Source organism: Sorex fumeus, unplaced genomic scaffold (genome assembly GCF_029834395.1).
Source record: "Sorex fumeus unplaced genomic scaffold, SorFum_2.1 ptg000048l, whole genome shotgun sequence".
Taxonomy (NCBI): Eukaryota; Metazoa; Chordata; class Mammalia; order Eulipotyphla; family Soricidae; genus Sorex; species Sorex fumeus.
In genome coordinates, this window is record NW_026606105.1 from 14499258 (window position 1) to 14525040 (window position 25783).

General features: G+C 45.5%; 1 protein-coding gene across 1 annotated transcript in view; it reads left to right on the forward strand.

Annotated features, from left to right (window-relative positions):
* The window catches only part of CHCHD3 (coiled-coil-helix-coiled-coil-helix domain containing 3), a 313138-nt gene extending 289940 nt beyond the window's left edge, over positions 1-23198 (forward strand). Inside the window, exons 7-8 of the mRNA XM_056123987.1 lie at positions 8489-8627; positions 22408-23198. Of these exons, the coding sequence (XP_055979962.1) occupies positions 8489-8627; positions 22408-22431 (163 nt within the window). The 3' untranslated portion in view covers positions 22432-23198. The remainder of the gene's footprint in view (positions 1-8488; positions 8628-22407) is intronic.
* The last annotated feature ends 2585 nt before the right edge of the window (positions 23199-25783 follow it).

Sequence of the window (25783 nt, forward strand, 5' to 3'; positions counted from 1 at the left end):
ACTTGACATTTATTAAGTAATAACAACATTCGAAGCATTGTTAAGAAAGGGAAAGATGTGATTTCTACCTTACTAAATTAAGGCTCGCCCAGACTAAAGTGCAATATGTTAGCTGTGGAAGTTTGCCTAATGAGCTTGAGGAAATAACATCACACAAGTACTGGTCGTCCTGAAGCAAGTGTAATCTGCAAGTCGGTTTGGGGTCCTTTCAGGTTGAGTTAATCTTGACATCAATTACGTTCTGTGTCCCCAAACTCTCTATAATCATTACCTCTTATTCCAGATTTTTTTATGTTAGAAAGAATTATTGTATCTCCCTTTTTATAGATAGAAGCCTTGCTGAACACAGCCCAACTCTGTCAAGGAGACCAGGATCTGGATTTGGTTGAAAGTGAAAATTAGCCAACTGATTGTTTTTTTCCCTGCCTTATACCAGATGCCTCACTTCACAAATCCTTTCAACTGACTATTGCTTGTCAAAGCATTGCTTAAAGAAATTTTATGGGGAAAAATAATTTTTTTACCAATATTCAACTGTCCCCTTAGCCTATGTAGGTCCCCCATGGAATTGATTTCCAAACAGGAATGGGTTCTTGTTAATTTCCAAACAGGAACAGTCTTTTTTTTTTTTTTGGTTGGGTTTTTTTTTTTTTTGAGTTATAGCAGAAGATAGTTCCTTTCATGAGTGCAGACTCCTGCTAGAGTGACTATGGTTCTATGATTCTCTAACCCTCCTGTTGTGAGTTTAAGCTTGCACGCCTCTGTATAAATAGCACAACTCTCTCTCTCTCTCTCTTTCTCTCTACCCCCCCCCCCCCCACACACACACACACACGCACGCACAGGTGGCCCTTTAAATTTTTTTTTTTTTAATTTTGGGCACTGTGGTTTACAAACTGTCCTTGGTGTGATTTCTTACACAAACTATTTCAGCACTAAGGTGTCAACTTTCCTGCATCATTGTATAAGGACCCCTCACCCATCCACCCCACCCCGTGGTAAGTGTCCTATGAAGAGAGGTTCTCGGTTTCTGTTGCCTGTGGGCATTTATCATTCCCCTCTTCTGTTTCTTCATCTCCCACCTATGAAAGACATCATTCTGTGTCACTCACTCTCCTTTTTTACTCACTTCACTCAGCATGACATTTTTCAGCTCTACCCATGTGGCAGCAAATTTCGTGATTTCATATATATATATATATATATATATATATATATATATATATATCTGAGTAGTATTTTGTTGTGTATGAGTACCACAGTTTCTTTATCCAATCATCTGACCTTGAACACTTGGGTTGCTTCCAGATTTGGGCTATTATTATGAATATTGTTGCAATCACTATAGACATTTGCAGGAGTACAGATGTCTTTTCTACATTGATTTTTGGGGACCCTTGGGGTAGATGCCCAGAATTGAAATTGCTGGGACATGTGAAAGTTCAATTCCAAGATTGTTTGAATAGTATCCGTATTGTTTTCTAAAAAAGTAGGGCCAGTAAACATCCCCACTGTTAGTGACTGAGGGTCTCTTTTTTCCTACATCCATGTCAGCATTGGATTTGTGTGTGTGTGTGTGTGTGTGTGTGCTTTGTGATGTGTGCCAGTCTCTCTGGTATGAGATATTTCATTGTTGGTTTGATTTGCTTTTTCTCAGATGATACATGAAATAGAACAATTTTTTTGCAATCCGTATATCTTCCTTGAGCAAGTTTCTGTTCATGTCTTGGCCAGTAATTTGATGGGGGACACAGGTAGTCTTGGGATGGTAGGTACTACCATCAAAAGCTATCTTTTCAGTAAGTAAAGATGAAGGAAAATCTTCTACTTTTTATTTTATCTCTTAAGATTTCATGGCAAAAAAAGTATAGTCAAAGTGACATCTGCACTTGTTTGTTCATTGCAGCACTGTTTACAGTAGCCAGAATCTGGAGAAAACCTGAGTGCCCGAGAACAGATGACTGGTTAAAGAAACTTTGGTACATCTACACAATGGAGTACTATGTAGCTCTTAGAAAAGATGAAGTCATGAAATTTACATACAAGTGATACTACATGGAAAGTATCATGCTAAGCGAAATGAGTCAGAAAGAGAGGGACAGACATAGAAAGATTGCATTCATCTGGGGAACATAAAGTAACAAAATAGGAGACTAATACCCAAGAATAGCCAAGATAAGTACTAAGAGGTTCACTCCATGGCTTGGAGGCCAACCACATGCGCTAGGGGAAAAGGCAGCTCAGATAGAGAAGGGAGCACCAAATAAAGGTGTTGGGAGGATCCTCCCAGGATGGGAGATGCATGCTGAAAGTAGACCATAGACCAAACACGATTGCCACTCAGTGCAAACCACAGCACCCAAAAGGAGAGAGAGAACAAAAGGGAATGCCCTGGCACAGAGGTAGGGTGGAATGGGGGGATGGGGGGTGGGAGGGATACTGGGATGAGTGGTGGTGGAGAATGGGCACTGGTGGAGGGATGGGTACTCGATCATTTGTAAGTGAAACCCAAGCACAAAAATTTGTAAGTCTACAGCTGTACCTCATGGTGTTTCACTAATAAAAATTAAAAAAAAAAGATTTCATGGCAAAGTGTCTATGAAGACAATTTGAAACAAAGGATGCAGGCAACTTCTGGAGATGTTTGGCCACCACACTGTAATTGTAGAAATTTGATTACTAACCAGATAGAAACATCATTAATAAAGAGGGTTAGTGGTTATTAGAAAGTCAGGAAAGCTTGCAATTGAGTTGTTTTTCAGATTCTGCATTGTTAGAAAGAGCCTATTTATATTTTGTTTTGAAAACTAATATTGGGATATTAAAATTTAAAGTGAAATGAAAAAAGTCATTCACAGAAGATAATGAATGCGCTTGAAATACTTTCTTCCTTTATATTGGCATTTTATGGTCATTTTATTATAAATAATAAGAGAATTGAGTAAATTGTTACATATTTTTAAATATGGGCAATCTACTTGGTAGTGTAGTTCACATTGTAAAGGAAAACAGAAATCCAGGCCACTGGACTTAATGTGGAATGAAGTGTTTGATGTAGAATGAATCAGAGCATTTGCTTTGTGCCATAGGGCTTAAACCTAAGGTTTCACCTTCTCCTTCTACGTTCCGTTCCTGCTTTGGATGTCAGTACTATTTTCTGAGACCATCAGCACCCATGAAAGATGCGGTCAGAGCCTGTTCACAATCTGAATTTCCATGTCAGTATCAGCCATTCAGCCTATCTTTCCTTCCTTGCATCCTCCCATCCACCAGTCCGCCCTTCCCTTCTCTCCTCCCGCTCCTCTCTTCGTACTGAACTGCACACAGAAAATTATCCTGTGTACCTGCCCTCATAATGAATGAGCGTTTGCGTTCCTGGGATCATTAGGAATTGTGGCTGCTCATCATCATGGCACGCTGTGTTAGCCCTCTGAGTGGTGAGTGGTACAAAGAGAATTGTCGCCATCTTTTTTTCCCCCTTCTCTGAAGTTGCCTCATTATCCCTGCCATTTCTATTAGCAGAACTAAAGAGATGATGGGTGGGTAGTTTTCTCGAAATGGAAGCTCAGGCCCACATCAAAGAACCTGCTATGACATTAAAGTAGAGAGTTAGCTCTGAGTCAGATCTCTGAGCGTAGATGTATTAGAGCCCTTTTTTACTATTTCTGGGGTGTATGGGGAGTTTTTGGTTTGGGGGCCACACTTGATCGTGCTCAAGACTTACTCCTGCCAGGGCACCGGGAACCGTATGGGATGGCAGAGATCAAACCTAGGTCAGCCACATGCAAGGCAAGTGCCCTTCCCACTGTACTATCTATCGCTCCAGCCCCATATTAGAGAGTATAAAGACGGGAGGATTCTGACTGCTCAGCTTCCAGCTTGATTCTCTCCAAAACGTTTTCAATTTTATTTGACTAATTCAGCTGATCAGAAGCTATCCCAAGGAAAGAGATAAATTGTGTTCACCAATTAAGCACTGAAGAATTAGGAGCAGCCATAATGTGAATCTTTATGATTTTCTGCTTCTTGAATCTCCCAGTATTACTACTACTTGCTGCTTGGATATATTTTCTTAGCTGCCTTATAAACATTAAATTTCTTAATTAAATTATTCATTAAAAAACTCTTAAACACTAGCAGTATATTTTTTTCTTTTTACTGAAGTTCTATTGTTTTATCACATTATGTAAGTTCCAGGTGTACAGCATTACAACTCAGCATCTATATATACACTCCTTCATTTTTGATGTGATCACCATCAAAAATCTGGCTTTCAGGCCAGAGGGATAAGGGCACTTGTCTTGCACGCAGCTATGAAGCATAGATTCAATCCCAGGCCCCGCTTATGGCCCCCTGAGCACCATCAGATATGGCCAAAAATCTTCCTCCCCCCCACAAAAAAAAACTCTAGTTTCCATCCACCTGCCACACATTTTATGCGTTTTACTTCTTTTCATTCACCACCATCTATCACAAGGCCATTCTTTTCTCTGTATTGAGGGATTTTTTTTCTCTCTAACAATATTTAATGGCTACAGAAAACAGGTCTGGAATGCTGCTTTTGATTTTCTTCTCTAATCTTTGCATGTGTAGTTCTGCCCTGGAGCACTGTGAACTGCACCCCAGGGCCCTTGGTGGTGCTGTAGGCTGTGAGGTAGCACTGGGAAGGGCAAAGGGAGGGCTGTGGGGTGAGGGAAGAGGCAGGGAACAGAGTCAACAGTTATGGAAAGTGGTGAAAGGAAAAGGTACAAGTAACAGGAGCCCTCCAGCATCCGCAGCAACTTCAAATAATGGTGTCACTTCTCTTCCAGTGTATTTCGTTAAGCATCAACTTCTTCCATCAGTTCCTTTTTTTTTTTAATTAAGAACTGTGATTTACAAAGTTATTGGTAGTTGTGTTCTAGGCTTGTCGTGTTTCAAACCAATCCTACCACCTGTATCAATTTCCTTCCACCAGTGTTCCTGTATTCCTTCCCCACCCCCATCCCCACTCCATCCCTGACAGCTTAACTTAAGGGGCACATTACAAAATTTCAGGGGTTGCAGCTTAGAGCTCATGTTCTCGGTGTTACTGAGTCTATGTTGGGGAAATGTGCCTCTACCGCTCCCCTAGATCCCCAGTATACGCCAGTTCCTTTTAGGATAACTGTTCTCTCTCACTTGTTCATTATTGTTCCTACTTATCCAGATTTCTGTTTCATCTTTCTCTTACCATCTGTCCTTCAGCGTTTCTCTTTTCAAATCCTCCCTCCATACAAAGACATCAGATTGTTTCAATGTCTCTTGCAGCGACGCTTTGATTTTCCTGTAGTTATCCTGAGAATTCTGCCTTTTGTGATTTCTGCCTGAGAGTGGTTCTTTGCCATCCGCAAGAATGAAAGCAGTCAATGAAAATCAATGGTCGACCCAATGGCTGTGCAAAGGGTTTACCATAATGCATATTGGAAATGTCTCAAACCCTTTTCCTGAATGGAAGGTGCTACGCCTAGTGTTTTATGGCCTTCTAATGGTAGACAGTAATCTCATTTAGCCTTCTCCCAAAGTGAAAACAGTGCATTAGGGCAGACTAACAAGCATTGCGGATCAATACACAGAGCTTCCCCCTCACAGATTAATCCAGGAAAAATGTGCCCGAGTCTGCTCCAGGAACTGGGGCACAATTAGGTTGATTTCCACCTCTCTTTCACCCTCTTTACCGGCTGATCATCAATACAGGTTAAAGTGTATACAAAAAGAATTTCAGAAGGTGTCTGCCCACCACACAAACACACACACATACTCACACACACACTCATGGATAAGCATAGAACAGATTCCCAGACAGGAAATCAAGAGCCCTAGAAGTAAGTAGTATTGATTTGTGGTGATAAAAGTATATTTTGACACATTTCAAATCATCAATAACTCATGGACTTGCATGACTAATATCTAGACTCAGGGTAAATGCTTATATGCAGTGTAATTTGCCTCATTCTAAGGCGCCGGTAGTTCTCAATGAGTTATCCCATTGTGACAAGTCTTTTCTTTCTTCTTTAAGGGAAGTAAAAAATTTTTGGTTTGATACTCAGCATGTGGAAGCCTTTTTTTTTAACACAATTTTTTCTGTTTTAATGGGCAAGGACAAGGATCGTTCCAGTCTTCATTCCCCTTTCTTTTCCCCGCTTTAATATCTAAGATCTATTGAAAGGGTGATTGTTCTCAGCACCAGGCTAGGGGATGACCCTACTTTTCCGAGAACTGTTCAAGACATAGTCCTGTATTTACTAGGCTCAGCCATCCTGGGGCTGAATCGCCTGTTATTCAATATTTACCCAGGTGTGCGTCTTGCAGGTAATGGGTTGGCTCATAGTGTGTGCTTCTTGTCTCAGAAACACAGCTGACTCCTTTTAGATGCCGATGTTCATGGTAGGGGATTAAGGAAATCTATGTCCAGAAGAATTCTCAGACATCCGAACTTCAGAATCTTAAAGAGAATATAGCTCTTGGGATTGGATAAAAAAAAAAATGTTCTTTAGGTATTTGTTCAAGCAATAAAGTGATAAATGAAAAAGTAAGAGCAGCATTATGCAAAATTTGTGGATTTTTTTTTCTTCTTCTGTGTCTCTTTTCTTTTAGAAGACAGTGGGAAGTAAATTCCTGGAGGGGCCAGTAAAATGGTTTGCATTTCAGGTTTCTTTTGGCAAAATATATATTAGCTTAGTGTGTTGGATAACAGTAATGAGGAGACAAATTGTCACCCAGGGTTCCCTTATTGATAAAAAATATTCCTCTCATGTTCTCTGGGGGTTTTGTAGAACCCATTAAATTTAAATAATGCTACTTCAAGATTACCATGGAAATAACAAATTTAAATATTTTTTAAACTGATGAACAACTGAAAGCCATTTGTATTAAAGAAAACTAGTTTAGAAAACAATGTATGAATTTCTAAATTAAAAGTGATAACATCTGTTTTTTTACTGTTGTGTGTTTAGTTCGTAAATCCGAGCTCCTCTGCTGGCTTAACAGAAATATTTTATTTTTTGTTTGCGTAATTCCTTTGGTTTATTTTCTTATCCTTTTTCAAGTGTATATAATAAGCTTTTGGAAGCTTTTGTGTTTGCTACCTCAGAGTCAATGAATGCAGTGTAACTAAAAATCAGAGATTCGTATGTATAATTAGCAAAGTTTTAGTCTGGGGGGATTTCATTTTTTTTTTCCTCCACTTATTTATATTCACAATCTGTTGTGTCACTTCTCTTAGAGGTTACAACGAATAGGACACAGTCCTTACTACTTGGGATTTGTTTTCTAGTAAATTGCACTTTCCCAAAGTAGGCAGTACCACCCCCAAGGTAGGTTTCTTTTACCCAAGGTAGGGGTGCACTGGACTAAGCCATAGTGGAGCAAGTTTTGGGCTTGGGTATAATCAGAGAACTTGCTCTGTTCTCTGTTGAAGAAGATAGATATCCAGGAGGATACTGAGTGATTTTTCACACCACCCTGCCCCTGTAAAGGAGGCCATAGGCCAGTAAATTTGGGAACCTCTGCTCTAGTTTTCACAGGACATGAAGTATAAAATTAAAGAAGTGTAGAAAATTGACTACAGCATCAATGGGGGGGGTCCCATCAGAAGGGATGCAAGCTCTGGAAGGGGAGTAAATGCCAGAAAGTTCATTAAGAGAAGTCAGTGTTTTCCCAGTAATGTAGGAACGAGTGGCCATGTAAGGACAGAACACTCCCAAACTCGTGAGCAACATAAGATGTGTCGGGACATGTCAGACCCAATGCCTGGTGGTAGTTCGGTCTCAGTGCAGCAATGTGCAGGGCTCAGGAAGTGAAGCCAAGACCTGAACCAAGAGAATCTGCCTGCTGATCTTGTATTTTATTGGGAAGCAGTAAGAAGAGCGGTCACAGACTGATGAGTGAGAACCTCCAGGAAGAACCTTTTTCTGGAACGCACAAAAGTATGAAGCACAAGCTCAGAGATAGGCCCTAAACTCCCGTTAGGAGGTCATTGTTTGGAATCCTGGGTATCAGTGTTTAGGGATCAATCGTAATCACTCTAAGTCTAGAGAAAGAAGAGCAAACACACACTCTTGAACGTTGTGATCCACAAAATGTGGGAGCAGGAGAGAGAGGAATCAGTCACAAGTTCCGGTAGATCTGCCGAGACTGAAGGGTGCTATACCATCCCCACAGTCTGGGTTTGGATGTAGCAGGGACAGCATTCCAGAACCTGGAGAGACATGTAGTTATGTCATTTTTTCATGGAAAGCCCATGGTGGTATCAGTTAGTCGAAGTAACGTTATGGAAAGTACTTTCGTTGTCTGCATTTGTATCACAGGAATAATTTTGGTCTTTAAAGGTTAGAGAAACTTACCCAACACTCTCCCCACCACCACCCCTACTTTTTAAACATGCCTGTCCTGATTTAGCATTCTATATATTCTTTAGCCTTGATCTTTACTCTGCCATGTGTCTTAGTGACTGTGTTTTTCTTTTCAGGCGCTTTGAGACTCATCCCATCTGTACCGATCTGCAGGCCCAGATCCTCCAGTGCTACCGCCAGAACTCCAAGCAGACCCTCAACTGCTCTGCTCTGGCCAGCCAGTACATGCGCTGTGTCAATCATGCCAAGCAGCAGGTGAGTGTGGGAGCCAGCACTGGCCAAACTCACCTGAGGGGACAAAGCTTTCTAAACCCAGAGCGCCATCCTCATTTAGAGCAAACGGCTTCATCCAGGTCATGGGCGGAAAAGCCCACGTTCCCCTCCGGTGTGATTGCATACCTGACAAGGGAGAAAAAGTAGCTCACTGCAAGTCTGACTTTCTCCAATTGCTCAGAAGATTTGTCCTCTGCTCCACAAGATCTGTGTTATCACCAGGGCGTAGGGGCGGAATTCTCCAGAGGGTTCCTTGCAGTTCACCCTTCCACCCACCCACCATTTCAATCTTCCAAACTAGCCTAGAGCAAAGATACCAGTTAAAGGCCCCAGCCTCTGATCTGTAAGCAGCAGGGATCCTGCAGGGAGCCCAGGGTCTAAAAGAACAAAAGATAGAAAAAAGAAATGCAAATCAAACCCTCCCATTGAGCCAATTCCTACTGGCTGGTGGGCCCCTGTGTGTCAGGCAGGCGAGGAAGGCCAGAGCTTGGAGAACCTTTTCCTTCCTTCATTAGATCATGGCCATCTTTTTCTCTTGATCCCTCAGATCCAACATAATACGGTGTTCACCGGATGTGTCTTTTCTCCAATTAATACAGTCAGGAAGATAATGATAACACCTGGAGCAAGTGATCAATTCTACTAGTTCACATAGTCTCTCATTTAACTGATTAAACCGTTGGATATAGGTTGTTATGGGAGACAGAGATGGTCAGAAACTTTGACTATTTTGGCTGGCAAACTTTTTTGAATCACTGTGAGATACACAATTACAAAGCTGACCGTGGTAAGGTCTCAGTGATATCATGTTCCAACACCCATTCCTCCATCAGTGTACATTTCCCACCACCAATATCCCCAGTTTCCCTCCTGCCACCCCACACTCTACACTCCTCTTCTTTCTCTCTCTCTCTCTCCTGTTGGGCATTATGGTTTGCAGTACAGGTACTGAGAGGTTATCAGGTTTGTTTCTTTACCTATTTTGGCTCACAAACTCTTCTTGAGTTGACCTTCTTGCCCAACTAAATCTAGTATTTGAGTGGCATGGCGTGTCTTTGTGTAAAGATTTTGTGTTCTGCAAGGGTCTGGTGGGAGTGTGGATCTGAAAATAAGAGCAGTGTTACATGAAAAAATATATAGTCAAGATTTATTAAAAGCCTGTCTTGTTGTTATAAACCTAGTGACTCGGGGCTCTTTCCTCCTCTTGTGCAGACACTTGTAGAATTCCTCGTAGCCTGCCAGTCTATTCTCCTTTAAAGGTCTTTGGTTGGAGTGTTGCTTATGCTGTTTGTACATTTGATTTGTCCAAAAAAATGGCCTCCTGTAGGTTCCTAACTAACTCCAGCCTTCAGTGTCAGTAGTAACTGATACACCTGGGACTTTACGGTTGACCTGTAGATTTTTTGAGCTTGGTGTCAGTGCCCCGTGGAGGGGTGGAGGTGGGATAATCTGTGCAAGGAATGGGTCCAAGGCCTGGTGTATGTTTCACCACTGCTGTCGGACAAACTGGCAGTGTCCACGGGGCGGTATGGTGTATTACTGAAGTGGCACCTGCAAGGAGGTCTGAGCACTGATTCCATCCTGCCCATCTGGGTTGTGATGAGTGGTCTGCACAGAGTCCCCGTTCCCCCCCCCCCCCCCATGGGATCCAGGGCATATGTGTGTAGAATCACACTCATGGCCAAGTTAAACATGCCACCTGGTGCCCTTGAGCGTTCCAGCTGGACAGAACGACTCGTCTTCAACCCCATCCTCCACTCTGCTCTGACTTTGGCTTTTCTCACCAGCAAATTGGACTCATGCTAGGCCCAGTGTTGTGGTGAGGATTCCATTTACATGAAGTCCTTCTTTCCTCAGCTGTATGATTTCGTGCTGAAGTAAACTAAGTAGCAGATGTAAAGCATCCTAATACTGCCAGTGATTCCAACTCTTGCGTTCGATTACTCAGGAGTATAGAACCCCAGGTGATCCACAGAGTGCATCTCCCCGCCCAGTGTTCTCACGGGAGCCACACTGAAATGGGCAGCCCGCCAAGCACGGGTTCCATGGCGTGTGTCTGAGGCCCTTCTGCTGTCAAGGTGATTGCACCGCCATTCTCCTGCCTGTTTGTTTGTTTGTTTTGTTTTGTTTTTATGACAACCTGAGATGTAAATAGAGATGGTTTTATTTTCACCATTTTCCAGCTGAGAGAACTGAAACCCAGGGAAGCCGTGATGGAAAATTGAACAAGGAGACCAAGAGGCACCTTGCCCTGTGTACAGAACATTTTAAAATAAATGAAGTCGCATTTGGGTTTTTGAGTGGGTATGCTTACTGAAAAGACACATACCTTATCCATGATGTAAAAAAAAAAAATGAGGCAATAAAGGGAAATGAAAAGCAAGTGGTGAAATTGATGATCAGATTTAGCAACAAGTTCTTTTTTTTTTTTTTTTTTGGTTTTGTAACAAATTCTTTTCCTCTTTTCCTCATCTTCACCCCAACCCCAAGGGAAGTGCTCTGCCCCATCTTAAGATGGTGCCCATAAGGCAAACGGTTTCTGTTGGTATTTCAGGGGGTGTTGCTTTTCCTCCGCTTTGCTTTTCATTTCTTGCAACGTCAGTCTTGCCTGATGATCCCCAGTTCACCCCCTAATATGCAGAAGAGACCTTAATCCTCCCCTTCCATAGTCACAGTTCCTCATTGGTCAGCCCCTCCCCACCTTCTTTTGTTCCTCATTGAGGCTGAATAACTACCTGGACATGTTACACATGGAAGATAGCAAACAGGACAACAACCCATTAAGTTCATACTATCCATTTCCGGCTTTGGGCAATTGTTTTCCCTTTGGATTAACGGTAGTGGCCAGATCCATTCGGCTTTTAAATGACTCATAAGGTTGAGCTCTCATGGGTTCCCTGGGGGCACTGTTCTGTAGACTAATAGATTTTACTGATCGGAAAATTTCCGGATATCCCTCCACCTTACGTCTCCTTTCTGATTCATCCACTTACTCACATCAATCTTTCTTTGGCTCTTCTTAAACAATTCCTCCTGGGTTGACATGAGCCATTGAGACAGTTACTTCCAGTATATTAAGTTATGGGTTTCTTTGTGAGGGTGAAGAGTTATTAAATTGCCATAATTATTATTTTCTAAGACATAAAAGCTATTGGCTGAGCTCTGTGAGATACAGCCTCCAAAAGAGGCTGGAGGACATCAGCTGATAAGACTTCTTGGTCTTTTATTTCTCATATCAGCTTAGCCTTGTAACTTCATATAAACTCCCCGAGATTGAATTACCTGTTCTTACCATTCAAACCTGATTCCCATCCAGTCTTGATTCACCTACTTTACAGAAGACTATGGAAGACAGAAATCAATAGTTTTTGCCCAGTGATAGACCAAACTGTCTGAGTAATATTTTATATTTTTAATTTGGAACTGGGCCCCCCCCCCCCACCCGACCCAGTGGTGCTCAGGGATCGCGCCTGGCAGTGCTTAGAGGGGAGCACATGTGGTTCCAGGGATCAAACAGGCACCAGTTTGACTGCGTGTAAGGCAGATATCTTACCCCCTGTACTGTCTCTCCAGCACTGCGGGGGTAGGAGGAGGGATTGCAGAAAGGGCTTTTCCCCAGGTCTGCATTGCTACTTCGCCTTGGGGTACCCCTCTGTCCCTTAATTTACTTGCAGAATCTTGGTGCATGGGTGGAGTGCGGTGATTCTAAGTATTCTGCTTCCTTTTTTCCAGCCTGCTTGTTGCAGTTCTTTTCTTGTCTTGGTGGCTCTCTTTCTTTGTTTTCTGTGTGCATGTTTGTTTGGGGTTTTTTGGGGGGTGGGGGGAGCAGAGGGTTTCAATTAAGGATTCAAACTAGATGATAAAGTGAGCCCTTGGACGAGTTTTGTTTCCTGTATAAGAGTAAGAAACCCGCTGAGCACCCTGGAATTTAGACACAGGGCCTCTTAGGTGCAAGCAGTCACCCTGGTTTGGGCTTCTCTCCAGCATGTGGGCCTTTGCCTCTCAGAGGTTGGCATGTGCCATGCTGGAGCTCCCTCTCCCTGATGCTTAGACCCTGGTGCCCCCAAGGTGGCTGGGGCGGGGTTCGAATGAATGGGGTAGGGAGACCTTGCTTCCCAGCTGCTACGCTGTCAGCCAGGTGACAAACAGCTGTGTCATCATCATTGGGGCCACTGGCAGATGACTTCGGCTCTGTCTCCCAGCACAGGCTGATGGGCCCCTCAGTACAGCTCCGTGCTCTCTCCCCCTGGGCCAGGTACTGTACAGGCAGTGAGGGATTGTGACAAAAGAGCAGTAAGTCAGTTCAGAGATGCCCAGGGAGGGACAGTGTGGTCAGTGCCCAAGGCAAAGAAGGGTCTGCTTAGACCTAGTGTTGGAAGGTAGAGTCCAGGCCATCGGTTCCAGTTTCCAGGGGGACCCTTGCCACATAAACAATCCTCTTGGATGTCACACGAACACACACACCTGAAGATCTGCTGCAAGGCCCCTTGTGAGATTCAGCACGTTCACCTAGGAGTTGGAATTCGAACCCAGATGAAAAAGGCTGACGCTACGGCCAAGGCGCTGGGTCCCAGGCCAGTGCGCCCAGTTCCTACTGTTGGGATGTAACACCCTAGAGGCTAGTGCACATGGGGGCCTCTAGCCTGGCAGACCCTGCCCAAATGTGGAAGGCGGTGCCCTTCCTCCCCTGTGACCGAGCTCTGTGCCTGACCAGGGCTTAGATGCTTCTCCGTTCGTTTCAGTCATGAGAACAGATCCTCATTCTCGCAAGAAGCACTGGTGGCCAGAGCAAGCTCTGTCTCGTCACTTGGTTTTCAGGCAACTTTATGTGACATGCAAGTGACACCACAGTTTCATAGGCTGTTGGAAGTCATGGGGCTTGGTTCCATCTTTCCGCATGGAACACATGGCTCTCCGAGTATGCTAGCCTCAGTCTAGAGTTCCCCTTCCACATCAGAGTAGTCCCCTTATGATGTCTAATCCACTGTACTCACCCTGTAGTCTCCCTTCCCCATGATGACCGAGCCTCAGAATCACCTGTCCTTCATTTCCACGACCCCAACCCAGTCCCATCTCTGGGGCGCCTGACACAGAAGGGCTGAGCTTCCAGAGCTTTTGGCCACGGCCCCGGATAGACCTGTGGACATGCCTTGGAGAAACACAGCTCCAGAGACCAAGGGCTGGAAGATTTCTGTGTGAGAAACCTTCACCTTCCCTGGAGCCTGGCCAGTCTTCCCTGACCCTCTCTGGCCTCAGCGCCATCTGGCAGAGACAGAAGCAGACCAAGTCCAAGGAAGTGGTTCTTCACCCAGACTCGGGGACAAGCAGGAAGGTGATTTGGAAAGTGGGCTGGAACCCCTCAGTGAGGTGCACTCTTTGGAACTGTAGTGTACAGTGAAGTGCCTGTAAGATGGGGGGATTGTGGAGGCGGAGGGAGTGAGAGAGAAAGGGAAGGAGGGAGAGGGGGGGAAGAGGAGAGACCCTCTCTTGGTTCATTGCTCCTGTTCCCCTGGCACTGTGCTCTGACCTACCTCGACCCCTTCTGGAGCACGGATCCATCCATAAGGATCACTATTTGTAAAGATTATGGGAGTATGTTTGCATCAGGTTTAAAGACTCCTTTGTCATCAAGTCCCACCAGAGAGCCATGGGTGTCCCCTCATAATGTCACGTTTTCAGAGGATGAGTGAGGAGTTGGGGGGGGGGGGGGAGGGCGAGGGGGGTTGGTGGGCGCCCCTTGGATTTAGAGAGTCACATCCGAGAAAGCTCAATCCCAGATTCCAAATGAGTCACCTCAACGTCTGTCATCCTAGAAGTCTCTAATTCCAACCCTTTTTTTTTGCTGAGAGTTGCTTTTTGACAACCCCCCCAACCCCCTCTCAATCGGATATGATAGGAGAAATATTACCATGGTAATAGATTTTCATTTTTCTTAATAGGCTATTTCTTTACTGAGCGCTTATCAGGAACTCGAGCCGCAGTGTGTTCGTGTTGTGTCTGTTCTTGCAGCAAGTTGTATAAACAGTTAATTACTCGTAGCTTCATTTGAATATTACACAGAGCGTTTGTCAGAGATGATGTGGAACAGCATCCAGGCAGAGAAAAGGGGACTCGCATGTCCTCCCTAGCTGGAGGAAGAGAGTGTCCCTCAGATGGGAGAATGGGCAGATGCTGAGAGCAGAGAATGGCAGCTCAGGGCTGCCTGTGCATGGCCCACTCGCCATCACTTTTCACCAGGGAAATTATCACAGAGCTCCAGGTGTGTAACGCAGGTTCACAAATCGAAAGTTTACTGACAATAATAAGTAGTAGATTTAGCTTAATACAACTGTTTTAGCCTACAACCTAGAGATTAAAAAGCTGGGCATTAGCTCACCCCAGCTGGAGTAGGAGCTTACCTTGTCTTCCTCATACCGCATTTCAGCGCATAATCGCTGCAAATTTTACATCCACACCCACCTTTAATTTTTGCAAAAGTACCAGGTTACAGCCATTCTTTGAAGCTGCCTGCTTTTCTTTATTTGCCAGAATTATCGGGGAAAGTAGATGTTGTCGTTATGCAGTGAAATATGGCATCTAGAATTTCTTGTTTGGTTTGGTTTGGGGGTCCACACCCAACAATGCTCGGGTTACTTCTGGCTCTGCACTCGAATCACTCCTGGTGGTGTCAGGGGTCTCTAGGAGTGCCGGGGTAGAGCCTGGATCAGCTGCGGGCAAGGGAAATGCCTTCCCCACTGTACTATCTGTTCAGCCCCAGTATCTAGAATTTCTTGATTCCTTCTTTTTACTTCACAGAATCTCCTCTTTCTGGGTTGAATACTGCCTGTCCCTCTTCCCAGCTCCCATATCCTCTCACTTGCTGTCTCCTTAATAAAATTTTAGGTTGGAGCTGGAGACATAGTACAGTGGGTAAGGCATTTGCCTTGCACGTAGCCAACTTGGGTTCCGTCCCTGGTATCACAGATAGTCTCCTGAGCCCTGCCAGTAGGAATCCCTGAGCACAGAGCCAGGAGTAAGCTCTGAACACTACCTGGTGTGGGTTGAACCTGGCTCGGCTGCATGCAAGGCAAGTTCCCTACCTACCCACTCTGCAGTACTGTCCCTTCCAGCCCTTGATTCAGTCTTTTGAAATCTCTGGGAGAGGCTGGTTAAGCCATGGGTAGTGCCTTGAGAGGGGTGTGGGCGGGGGAAGGGGATGGGGAGAAAGGAAAAGGGAACAACTTTAACTTTTTTGCAGTTGGGCCATCATGTTTGTTTGTTTTTTTTTTTTTAGTGAAACACCATGAGGTACAGTTGTAGACTTACAAACTTTCGTGCTTGGGTTTCAATTATACAATGATCGAGTACCCATCCCTCCACCAGTGCCTTCCACCACCAATGATCTCAGTAGCCCTCCCATCCCCCCCATCCCACCCCGCCTCTGTGGCAGGGCTTTCCCTTTTGCTCACTCTTTCCTTTTGGGTATTGTCAACTTTAACTTTTTATTCCCTACGTGGTGTTTGTTCAGCCAGCAGGGTTTTCATCATCTTCTCTCAACTATCTTGAGACAGCCAGGGGCTGATATGCAGCTCGAAGCATATGGGCCTCTCCAAAAAACAATGTTTTTCATTTCTTTTAAGGGACTGGAGTGATAGCACAGCAGGTAGGGCATTTGCCTTGCACTCGGTCAACCCAGGTTCTATTCCCAGCATCCCATATGGTCCCCCAAGCACCTGCAGGAGTAATTCTTGAGTGCCGAGCCAGGAGTAACTCCTGTGTATCGCTGGGTGTGACTCAAAAAGCAAAAAAAAAAAAAAAAAACTTTTAAAGCTGTAATTCACAGATCCATTGACTAGATTACATAGAACCAAAACATTGGAGGAAAACGGTGAAAAAATTGTAATAAATGGGAAGGACACACGGAGTTCCCTGCTCTCTGGGGTGCCCAGGTGGGACAGCCTTAGTCCTGGGAAGGAGATTGGGCAGAGAGCAAGGCTGGCATCACCCCCACCTCGCCCCGCCCACCCCGCCAAAAAAAACGTGAATGATGAGCCGGGCAAGGAATTTCTCCCTTCACATTAAGTGTGAGCAGCTCCTTAAATGAAGGAAGCGATTTTTTATAACTTGCAAATCTTCTCCCTGATTCTTCAGGGAATTTTCAGGCCAATTTATGCACTGTTAAATTTATGCGGGGTGGTGATGTGGCCCAAAGGCGAGGCCGTTTCCAGACCCAACCCTGAGAGCCTAGAAGGTGAGCACTCCTGACACAGATGCCACCAGCCTCCGAGCACCCCAGCCAGAGACCCCTCCAACCCCGACATCTGGGCCTGGCCTGAGCGACTGCACCATGGTGATGGAGCAGTAACACAGACCGGACTGCTGATTTGTTGGACGCTTGAAAAGTGCGGCTGGGGCAGGAGAGACAGTACAGTAAAGGTGTTTGCCTTGCATACTGCCATCCCAGGTTCGATCCCCGGCATCCCATATGGTCCCCCAAGCACCGCCAGGAGTAATTCCTGAGTACAGAGCCAGGAGTAACCCCTGAGCATCGCTGGGTGTGACCCAAAAAAACAAAACAATAACAAAAATGAAAAGTGGGACCAGAGGTAAGGGCTGGAGAGACAATTCAGAGCTTGGGGCGCTTGCCTTTTATGTGGTCGACCCTGGTTCAAATCTTTGGCACCACAAAGGGCTCCCCAACCACTAATGGGTGTGGCTCAAAAGTGAAAGGAAAAAAGAAAAATGGTGCAACTTCCTGTTTTTTTCATGTCTGTGACAGAGTGAGATGTTTGGGTACCAGCCCTGCCAGCCCCGTGGAAGGGGGGGGGGGGTGCGGGGGGAATGGCCGAACAGTCTGCCAGCATGCTTACAGTCAGGCCCTAGAGGATTTTTGGCCTGTCCCATGTCCCTGCCCCATGTTAGTTGCCCGGACAAGGCGGTTTGTGGTGTGGCTATTTCTTCTCCGCTCTACATTGGTTTGAAAGTGTCTCTTTCTCGGCTCTCTAACTTGGGCTGGCCCAGTGCACATCAGACCAGCCGGAACCCAACTCTCACTCCCTTTACTCTCTCCAGGAATGAGAGACGTGATCAGGGGCTGGGAAAACATCACTAACCGAAACAACCTGCACCATCTTCCCCCTCCCCAAGCTGGTGCCTTCCACCAGCCTCCTTTTTTTTAGCTTGTAGGGAACAGAAAAAGAGTAATAAGATTGGCTCATTGGGACTCCCAAGAAATAAGGAGGCTTGGCAGTCACTCCTGTGGGCCATGTGGAAACCCTTGTAAAGAGACAGGTGGGTCCCCGACCACTGCCTTGGAGTAAGATAGGGTCACATGGTCTCGGCCACGCAGAGATGACATTCAAGCTCCCCCCAGGTACGACAGGGAACCCTGTGCATGCCCCCACACGTATCATCACAAGATCACCTTTGGTAGCTAAACGCCCATGGGTGGGCTTCCTCAGAATGGAACTGCTCTGAGCCCCTGCTTCTACCTGGGCTTAGCAGGGAAGGTGGCAGTGCAGTTGGCTCTCTGGCTGGCCTCAAAGCACCTTCCGTTTATAGCGTTGGCTTAGGCCCTACATACGGGCTTCGGGACAAAGGAGATGCTACAATACCAGAAGACTGCCCAGCCCACCTCTCATTCTCACACCAGGGGTGGTTTTCTGCTTTAAAATGTTTTTCAGGGGGCTGGAGTGATGACACAGCGAGTAGGGCGGTTTGCCTTTCACATGGCCAACCCGGGTTTGATTCCCAGCATCCCATGTAGTCCCCTGAACACCGCCAGGAGTAATTCCCGAGTGCAAAGCCAGGAGTGACCCCTGAGCATTGCTGGGTGTGACCCAAAAAGCAAAAAAAAAAAAATTTTTAATTTTAAAAAATAATACAATTTTTTTTTTCAACAAATAACAGAGCTACTAGGCCTGGTAGGTTTGAGAGAGGCTTCCGTGTGTGGTATCTTTAGCAGACAACATTCTCCCAGCTGATCCCAACCGCCTCTGTGCTCTCTGTGTCCACCTCCTTGTGTCACAGTTCCGACCCTTCTTACGGTTGCTCGCTTTCTGTCTCTTCCTCTTGGGTGTGTTACAGGTGCCGCTTTTTGTAATATCTGCCCGGGGGTGTTTCAGAATACACTCTCCCTCTTTGGAGCCTATAAGTCAGTAATCTCTCTTCTTTGTCCTCCCCCTCTGTATTGCCTAAACATTTCTATTCACAAATATTTCTATTCATCTTTTTTTAATATATTTTATTTTTATAAAGTTGTTCACAATAGTTCATCACAGATAATATTCAAACACCAATCCCACCACCATAAGAGAAAAGTGTTACATCAGTGGGCTAGAGAATGAGAGGTCATGCGCTCCAGAATGTTCTGTGTTGCTCTCTTCTGGGAGCTTTATTTCATAGTCTCTGGAACTTGGCCATTGATGAGGTTGTATGGCGCCAGGTGCAGTTTGTGGGTGTGACTGCCAAACTACTGGAAAACTGGGGATCTGGGGGGAGGAGGCCCAGTCTTATTCTGAGCGAGCTTGGAAATCTCAGTCTATTTATCTTTGACCTCAAAGATTGATCTTGGACCTCCTAAGCCTAGGACTTCTCCTAGGAAGCTTCCATCCCAGACTCACCAACCCAAACAACCTGCACCATCTTCCCCCTTCCCAAGCTGGTGCCTTCCACCAGCTTCCCTGTTCCTTCCCACAGCAACCATCCTCCTGCCTGCATGTGGAGGACCCGCCATCCCCGGTGTCCGCCATCTTACACTTTCTCCCGGTGTCTTTGTGTGACTCTGTTCCTTGTGTTCTCCTCTGCTTGACTTTCTGCCTGCCTCTTCCATAGCCCTCCTACCCCCATCCTCTCCGCTCTTGCATCTGCTATGCCAAGACCATCAGAGCCACCCTACTAAATGCTTTGACATCTGTTGGACTCCCAAGTGTTTCTCAGTGCCTAACAGGAAGTATCTCTGCATTCTCTTTAGTGGTCTTGTTTGTTTGCTTTTTTCCATACCCAGCTGTGCTCAGGACTTATTTCTGGCGCTGTGCTCAGAGATCCCTTTTGGTGGGCTCTGGGGACCATACATAATGCCAGGGATCAAACCCAGGTCAGCTGCATGCAAGGGAAGCGTCTTTCCTACTTCTCTGACCCTCCACACTCTCTTTGGACCCTCCTTACCCTCCTTCCTTTGACCATCCTGAGAACACGTGCTCTTCTGTCTCCCCGGGCCATTCTCCATGCATCCAGGACTTGTGGCCACCTCTGTACCCTGCCCTGCTTTCTTTCCATCACATCCCAACTGCCGCACCTCTAGGTGTACCGTTGACCCTTGAAACACGCTGAGCTATGGGCACCGAGTCTCCGCAGTCATGGCCCCAAATCTTTAGCTTCTTACCCCCAAAATTTAACTGCAGCTTCTTGTTGACAGGAAGCCTTACCTAAAACGCCAACAGCCAGTTCATGGGGATTTCGTGGGTGGCTTGATTACAGGCTATTTGTCTCCTCTTAAGTCAGCTAGAGAATAAATGGGACTCTGGAGGCACACTGGCAGAAACGGCACTGTAATGCCCCGCCACCATAAATTGAGGTCATCCCAAGACCGTCTGCCCCCAAGAGGACCCAGGGAATCCCACCCAAGAGTGCTCTGTCCATAGTGGTGGGTCATCTGCGGAGCCCTCCCTGTCCACTCCAGTGCTGAGCACTTTCCCACATTCCATAAGCTCTTGCTCTTTCCAACACCTCGCTTCTCTGCCAGAGGACGCAGAAAGCAGGGGCAAGGAGAAAATCCTTATCCTTTTGGTTCTCTTGTTCCTGAATTTGTACTGTGTTATGTATTGTTACTTGATTTTTTTTTTAAAAAAAAAAAAAGATAGCATGATTTTAGCCAATCACGATCCTGATGAATCGTGCTTTAATATTCTGTGGCCCTGCGTGGTGCTTCTCCCATTGCACTTGACCCAGGCAGGCAAGCCCCTGGAGCTCTGTTCTAGTTTTAGGAGGATCCCTGAGAACCTCTTCCTGATCATTTCAAAGCTGAAGGGGCCAGCATTATGTTGGTGTTCTACAAGGCTTACACTGGGCCAGGAAGATGGCTCATCGGGCTGGAGCATGTGGGAGCCCTGGGTTTTCTCACCGGTCTCCCATAGTTCCTGAGCACTGTCATGAGTAGTGCCTGCTCCCCAAACAAACAAAATGTCAGTGAGCCTCTGCCCTGGCTCCTTATGGCATCTTCATTTAAGAAGGAAGACTTATTCTTGTCTATAGAGAAGGAACCAGTATGACAACAATAATGCTCGGAAATGGTCATTTTGGACAGGAACTGAGTGTTGAAAGTAGGTAAAGAGATATACCTAATAACCTTTCAGTATCTGGCGGGGAAGGGGAGGTGGGGAGAGAGAGAGACTCGGCTTGGCGGGGTATTGGAGGAAAGCAAGCTGTGAACATCGGTGTTGGGAAATGTGCACTGGTGGAGGGATGGGCGTTGAAACATTGTATGGCTAAAACCCAATCATGAACAACTTTGGGGTTTTTTTGTTTTTATTTAATTAATTTTATTGAATCACCATGAGATAGTTATAAGCTTTCATGTTTGGGTTACAATCACACAATGATCAAACACCCATTCCTCCACCAGTGCACATTCCCCACCACCAATATTCCCGGTTATACCCCCCCCCTTCCCCACCCTCCCCCTGCCTCCATGGCAGACATGATTCCCCATAATCTCTCTCTACTTTTGGGCATTATGGTTTGCAATACAGACCCTGAGAGGTTATCATGTTTGGTCCTTAATCTACTTTCTGCACACATCTCCCATCCCGACCGATTCCTCCAGCCATCTTTTTCTTAGTGATCCCTTCTCTATTCCAGCTGCCTTCTCCCCTTTGCTCATGAGGCAGGCTTCCAGCTATGGAGCAATCTAATCATGAACAACTTTTTATAATTGTGTATCTCACTTAAAAAGGAAAAAAAGCAAAACTTGTGCTGCTAATAAACACTGCAACATTTTTTATTTTAAAAAAAATATTCCTGGGACTGGAGCAATAGCACAGCAAGTAGAGCGTTGGCCTTGCATGTACCCAACCTGGGTTTGAGTCCCAGCATACCATATGGTCCCCTGAGCACTGCCAGGAGTAATTTTTGAATGCATGAGCCAGAAGTAACCCCTGTGCATCACCGGGTGTGACCTAAAAAGGAAAAAAATTATTCCTGTCTGCCTTGCCCTTCTCTCACCCACAAAAGTGATACCTGAATACAACAGCGGCACTATTTCTGCACTCTGGGGAGTAGACATCCTCTGTGTTGCCCCACCCAGCTACCTAAAACATGAATATCTAGCTTGAACAGAAAATTTAGGAGAGACCCTTATATTCTCCAAAGGAAAGATTGCCTTCCTAAGCTTCTGGGGTTTAACCCTTGCATCCCACCACCTGCCCCCACTGCTTTGGTATGAGCTTCCCCAAGAGCAATGTTCCTCCACAGTTCCCCAGACAGTGAGTGGGGGCATGTCCCCAGTTCTCCCCAGTCCCGGCCATACTCGTCCTCAGAGGCTCATCTTGATACGGAGAGGAGTGTGTTCTTCTGACACATGATTAAGCGGTGATGTTCATTCAAGGTGGCACGTGATGAGGCCAGGAAGCATCTAGCCAGCCTGATATGAGATTGAAATATATCTTAAAGAGGCAATGCCAAGACTAAGCCATACTGCTACTTGGAGGTCCGGGGCGGCGGGTGGGGGGGGGTGTCCCCTTCCTTCCTTTCTTCTTAAAAACCCATGTTTCTGTTTGTCTTGCAGGGCATGATTGAAAAGGGAGGATAAAATCATCTGTTTGAAGAAGCCAAAGTCCTGCATCATTGATTCCAGTGGTGGAACCTTTTTGTCCCTCTAATAAGAAAGTAACCCTTTAAACAGAAGACTATTGAAGAGAAATGCTGGAGAGTAGAATCCGCAGAAACATAACAAAATTCGGCCCGCACAATCTGCACAGCCAAGACTTAGACCAAGAATCAGCCACGAAGAGGCAGAGGGGGCCCTTGGATCCAAAAGTAAATTCACATGCCCACAGTGGACCCCACTGAGTGACCCCCATTTCTGACCATGGAAAGTGGGGCAGCCCTCCCCACCTTTTCTCCTCTCTCCTCAACTCTCCCCTGTATCCATCCCCCTCACTTGGTGATCTTTTCACTTTATAACCAAGTAGGGGGGACAAAGGGGTGGAGTTGGGGGACAAATCATTTGGGGTAGGGAGAGGAGAAAAGTGTGAAAAAAGAGTGAAAAGCCTCATTATCAGGGCGATCATGTGGAGTTTAATTTGTCCAAATGTGGCATGTGAATTTCTTCTCCCCCTTAAATGAGATAAGCACTATTCCGTTTTAACTTACAGTGAATCATGTAAGAAGACACCCCTCCCAAAAAAAGCAAGAGAGATCACCTCTTTTATTGGAATAATGTTTATACTTGCAAGTGAAATATGGCAATTTTTTTTAATCAACCTAAAGGTGACCTTGGCTTACACAACAACCTCTCTATCATGAATACTGACCTCTTCACTCACTATCAATAATAAATATATTTTCTGATGAAGACTTGCTTTGTGGCCTGCGGCCTCTTGTATTCCTTCCTGGGCTGTCTTCCCTGGCCCTGCTGGTGAGGATAAAGTTGATTTACGTGGTGGTGGATTTGCATTTGGGCCATACCTTTTCTCTAGAAGATCCCAAAAGCTCTCTGTAAACACTCAGACTGGTTAGGGAGACCTGTAACTTGACCTTCCAGTCTGGAGGGTAAGACTCAGGAAGATCTTTACAAATTGCAGGAAGCTTTTCTTTGTACCAACTTAGGTCATCCTGCCTGGAGCAAGAAGTAGATTAGAACTTCTTGATTAGGCACTTGTAAACCTGTCCTACAATGGGAAAAAAAAAAAACATTTTTTTTTTCCTTTTTAAATCAACCCTGAGAGTTTTTCCTCTTCCCCATTTCATGAAAACTTCCTGATTGTAACTTGCTGTCTTACCAAGATTGGTGTCACGGCGGCGCTGAATTTTGGCAAGTTGGAAATTAGTATTCACACGAAAGCGAAATGGAAGAGTCTTTCTAGGACATAGGAGGAGGAGAAAGTGTCAGTGCTTTGTGAGGCTGTCAAAAATCCCTTTTGTCATGTAGAATTTTTATTTCATTTTTATTTTGTTAACCGAGAGATCTAATTTAGCAAAAAATGATTAAGAATGCAGTCTGGAAGAAGGCATATCTGTGTTCACATTGTGGCTCTGCTTTGTCCCAGCTGTGGGGAGTAAAGCAAGTCCCCTCCCCTACCAAGCCTCCAATTGATTTTTTTTTCAACTGTAAATTGGGGGCACCTGGGAGAAGCTCCCTGCCAGGCTGATGGGGAAGCATCAGTGCTCCCAGCCTGGCACCCATTTCAGGCAGTTCTGTATATGTCATGGGCAAGTTATGTCATCATTCAGTCAACTAATATGGAGTGGGGCACATGGGAATACAACTTAGACACTGTGGGCTGGGAAATGGTCAACCCTTCCCAGTAAATGCCACTGTGGATTTGCCTCGTCACCTAAATTCCCGAACTCTCGGGCACTTGCAGACACATCTGGAAATCTGATATTGAGCTAAGTGACATGGAACCATCCTGCCTTAATCCCAGGGAAGCTCTGTGATCATTGCTTTAGCAACGTTTTGCCCCAGTCTGGGATTGGTGTGGAAGCCACATTTACATGGGGACTGGCTGAGGAGCTAACATTAGCACACCGTTTAGGACGATATCCAGGCCTGTGCCCAGGAGATGGAAGAGGAATTCAGAGATGAAGGTGTCCTTGGGAACTTAGTGTGTGCAGATTAGCTCACTCACAAGTTCCCTCCTATGCCATTTTGTTTTGCCACCTAGAGCCAAGTGCTTGGCACATCCCCATCTGACTGTCTTGTTGCTGGCAGAAAGTGCCATACCGAAGACTCGGGTGTCTAGAGCCACTGAGGCCCTTGAGAACAGGAGAGAGGTGTTGCTTGGTCAGGACATCTCTTTCCTGGCACCTAACCTGCGTTTCTCATTCTCATAAATAAAGGTGCGTGCTGGGAGTGGGTCAGCAGGCAGCACTTGGGGTGAAGGGTGGGGGGTAAAAGGGAAGTGAGGTGCACCCCCCAACCTTTTAAGCACCTTTGGAGATCTCCCTGTTGATGGCATCACAATTCTCTCTAGGTCACTATTCACTTTCAGACCTTAACAGAGCCACGATGACTTACACTGGTGTCCCAGGAATACAAAGCCACTGCACCACCCTCACTGTCAGGAGAGTATCACATCCCTCCACCACCATCTGTGGGTCCCTCTGGGTAACTTGATGGAAAAAAATATTGGGATATAGATGAGGCTCACAGGAGGAATTGGTTGCAGAGTTTCACCATCAAGTAGATACAACTGGAAGCCCAGGGTTTGAGCTCATGAAATCCAGAAGAACTGAGGTCCTTAAAAGCTGATGAGATGTTTTCACACTTAGCAACTTCTAGAAGACAGCTGTGTCGAGCCAACGCAAATTCTTTGAGAATCAAGTAGTAGCCTATTGAAGAAAAACTCCTCAGCGTGCAATCGTGTTTTTGTTTTGTGTTAAAAAAAAAAAAAGCACATTAATCATTGTTAATGGCAAATGTGGGCAGCCAAAAGCAGATGCTGGTGGCCAACTGGTCAACCAATGACATATGACATGCGTTTTGATAGCAGCTTCAGACTGCTTTGTTTCAACTAAACAATTGGCCGAACATCCAGACATTCTCAGCTTCTCTGGCTTAGGACTTGGAAACCTGTGGCCCATAACCTGTAATTTTTCAGTCCACAGGTAGAATGGCTTTTGCCGAAAGCCTTCAAGAGAGTTCTCTCTGACCCCCATTTCAGCAGTAGATGCTGGCTCTTTCCAGGTTTGAGGAAAGCAGTCAAACAATTGAAAGGATAGCGACCTTTATGATGAAAAACAGCTGAACTGAACGGAAAGTTTTACTCTTAAAAATATTTGGGTTCATATCCACGTGTCACTTCCCTCCTGCCCATGCATTTTTATTTATTTTCTGAGTCTCCGCCTATGGTCTGCTGGAGTCTTCTGTATGTGTGTGTAAACTTTCCTCGAGAAAGATGATACAAGGGCATCATCAATAGATAATTTCTGATGATGCC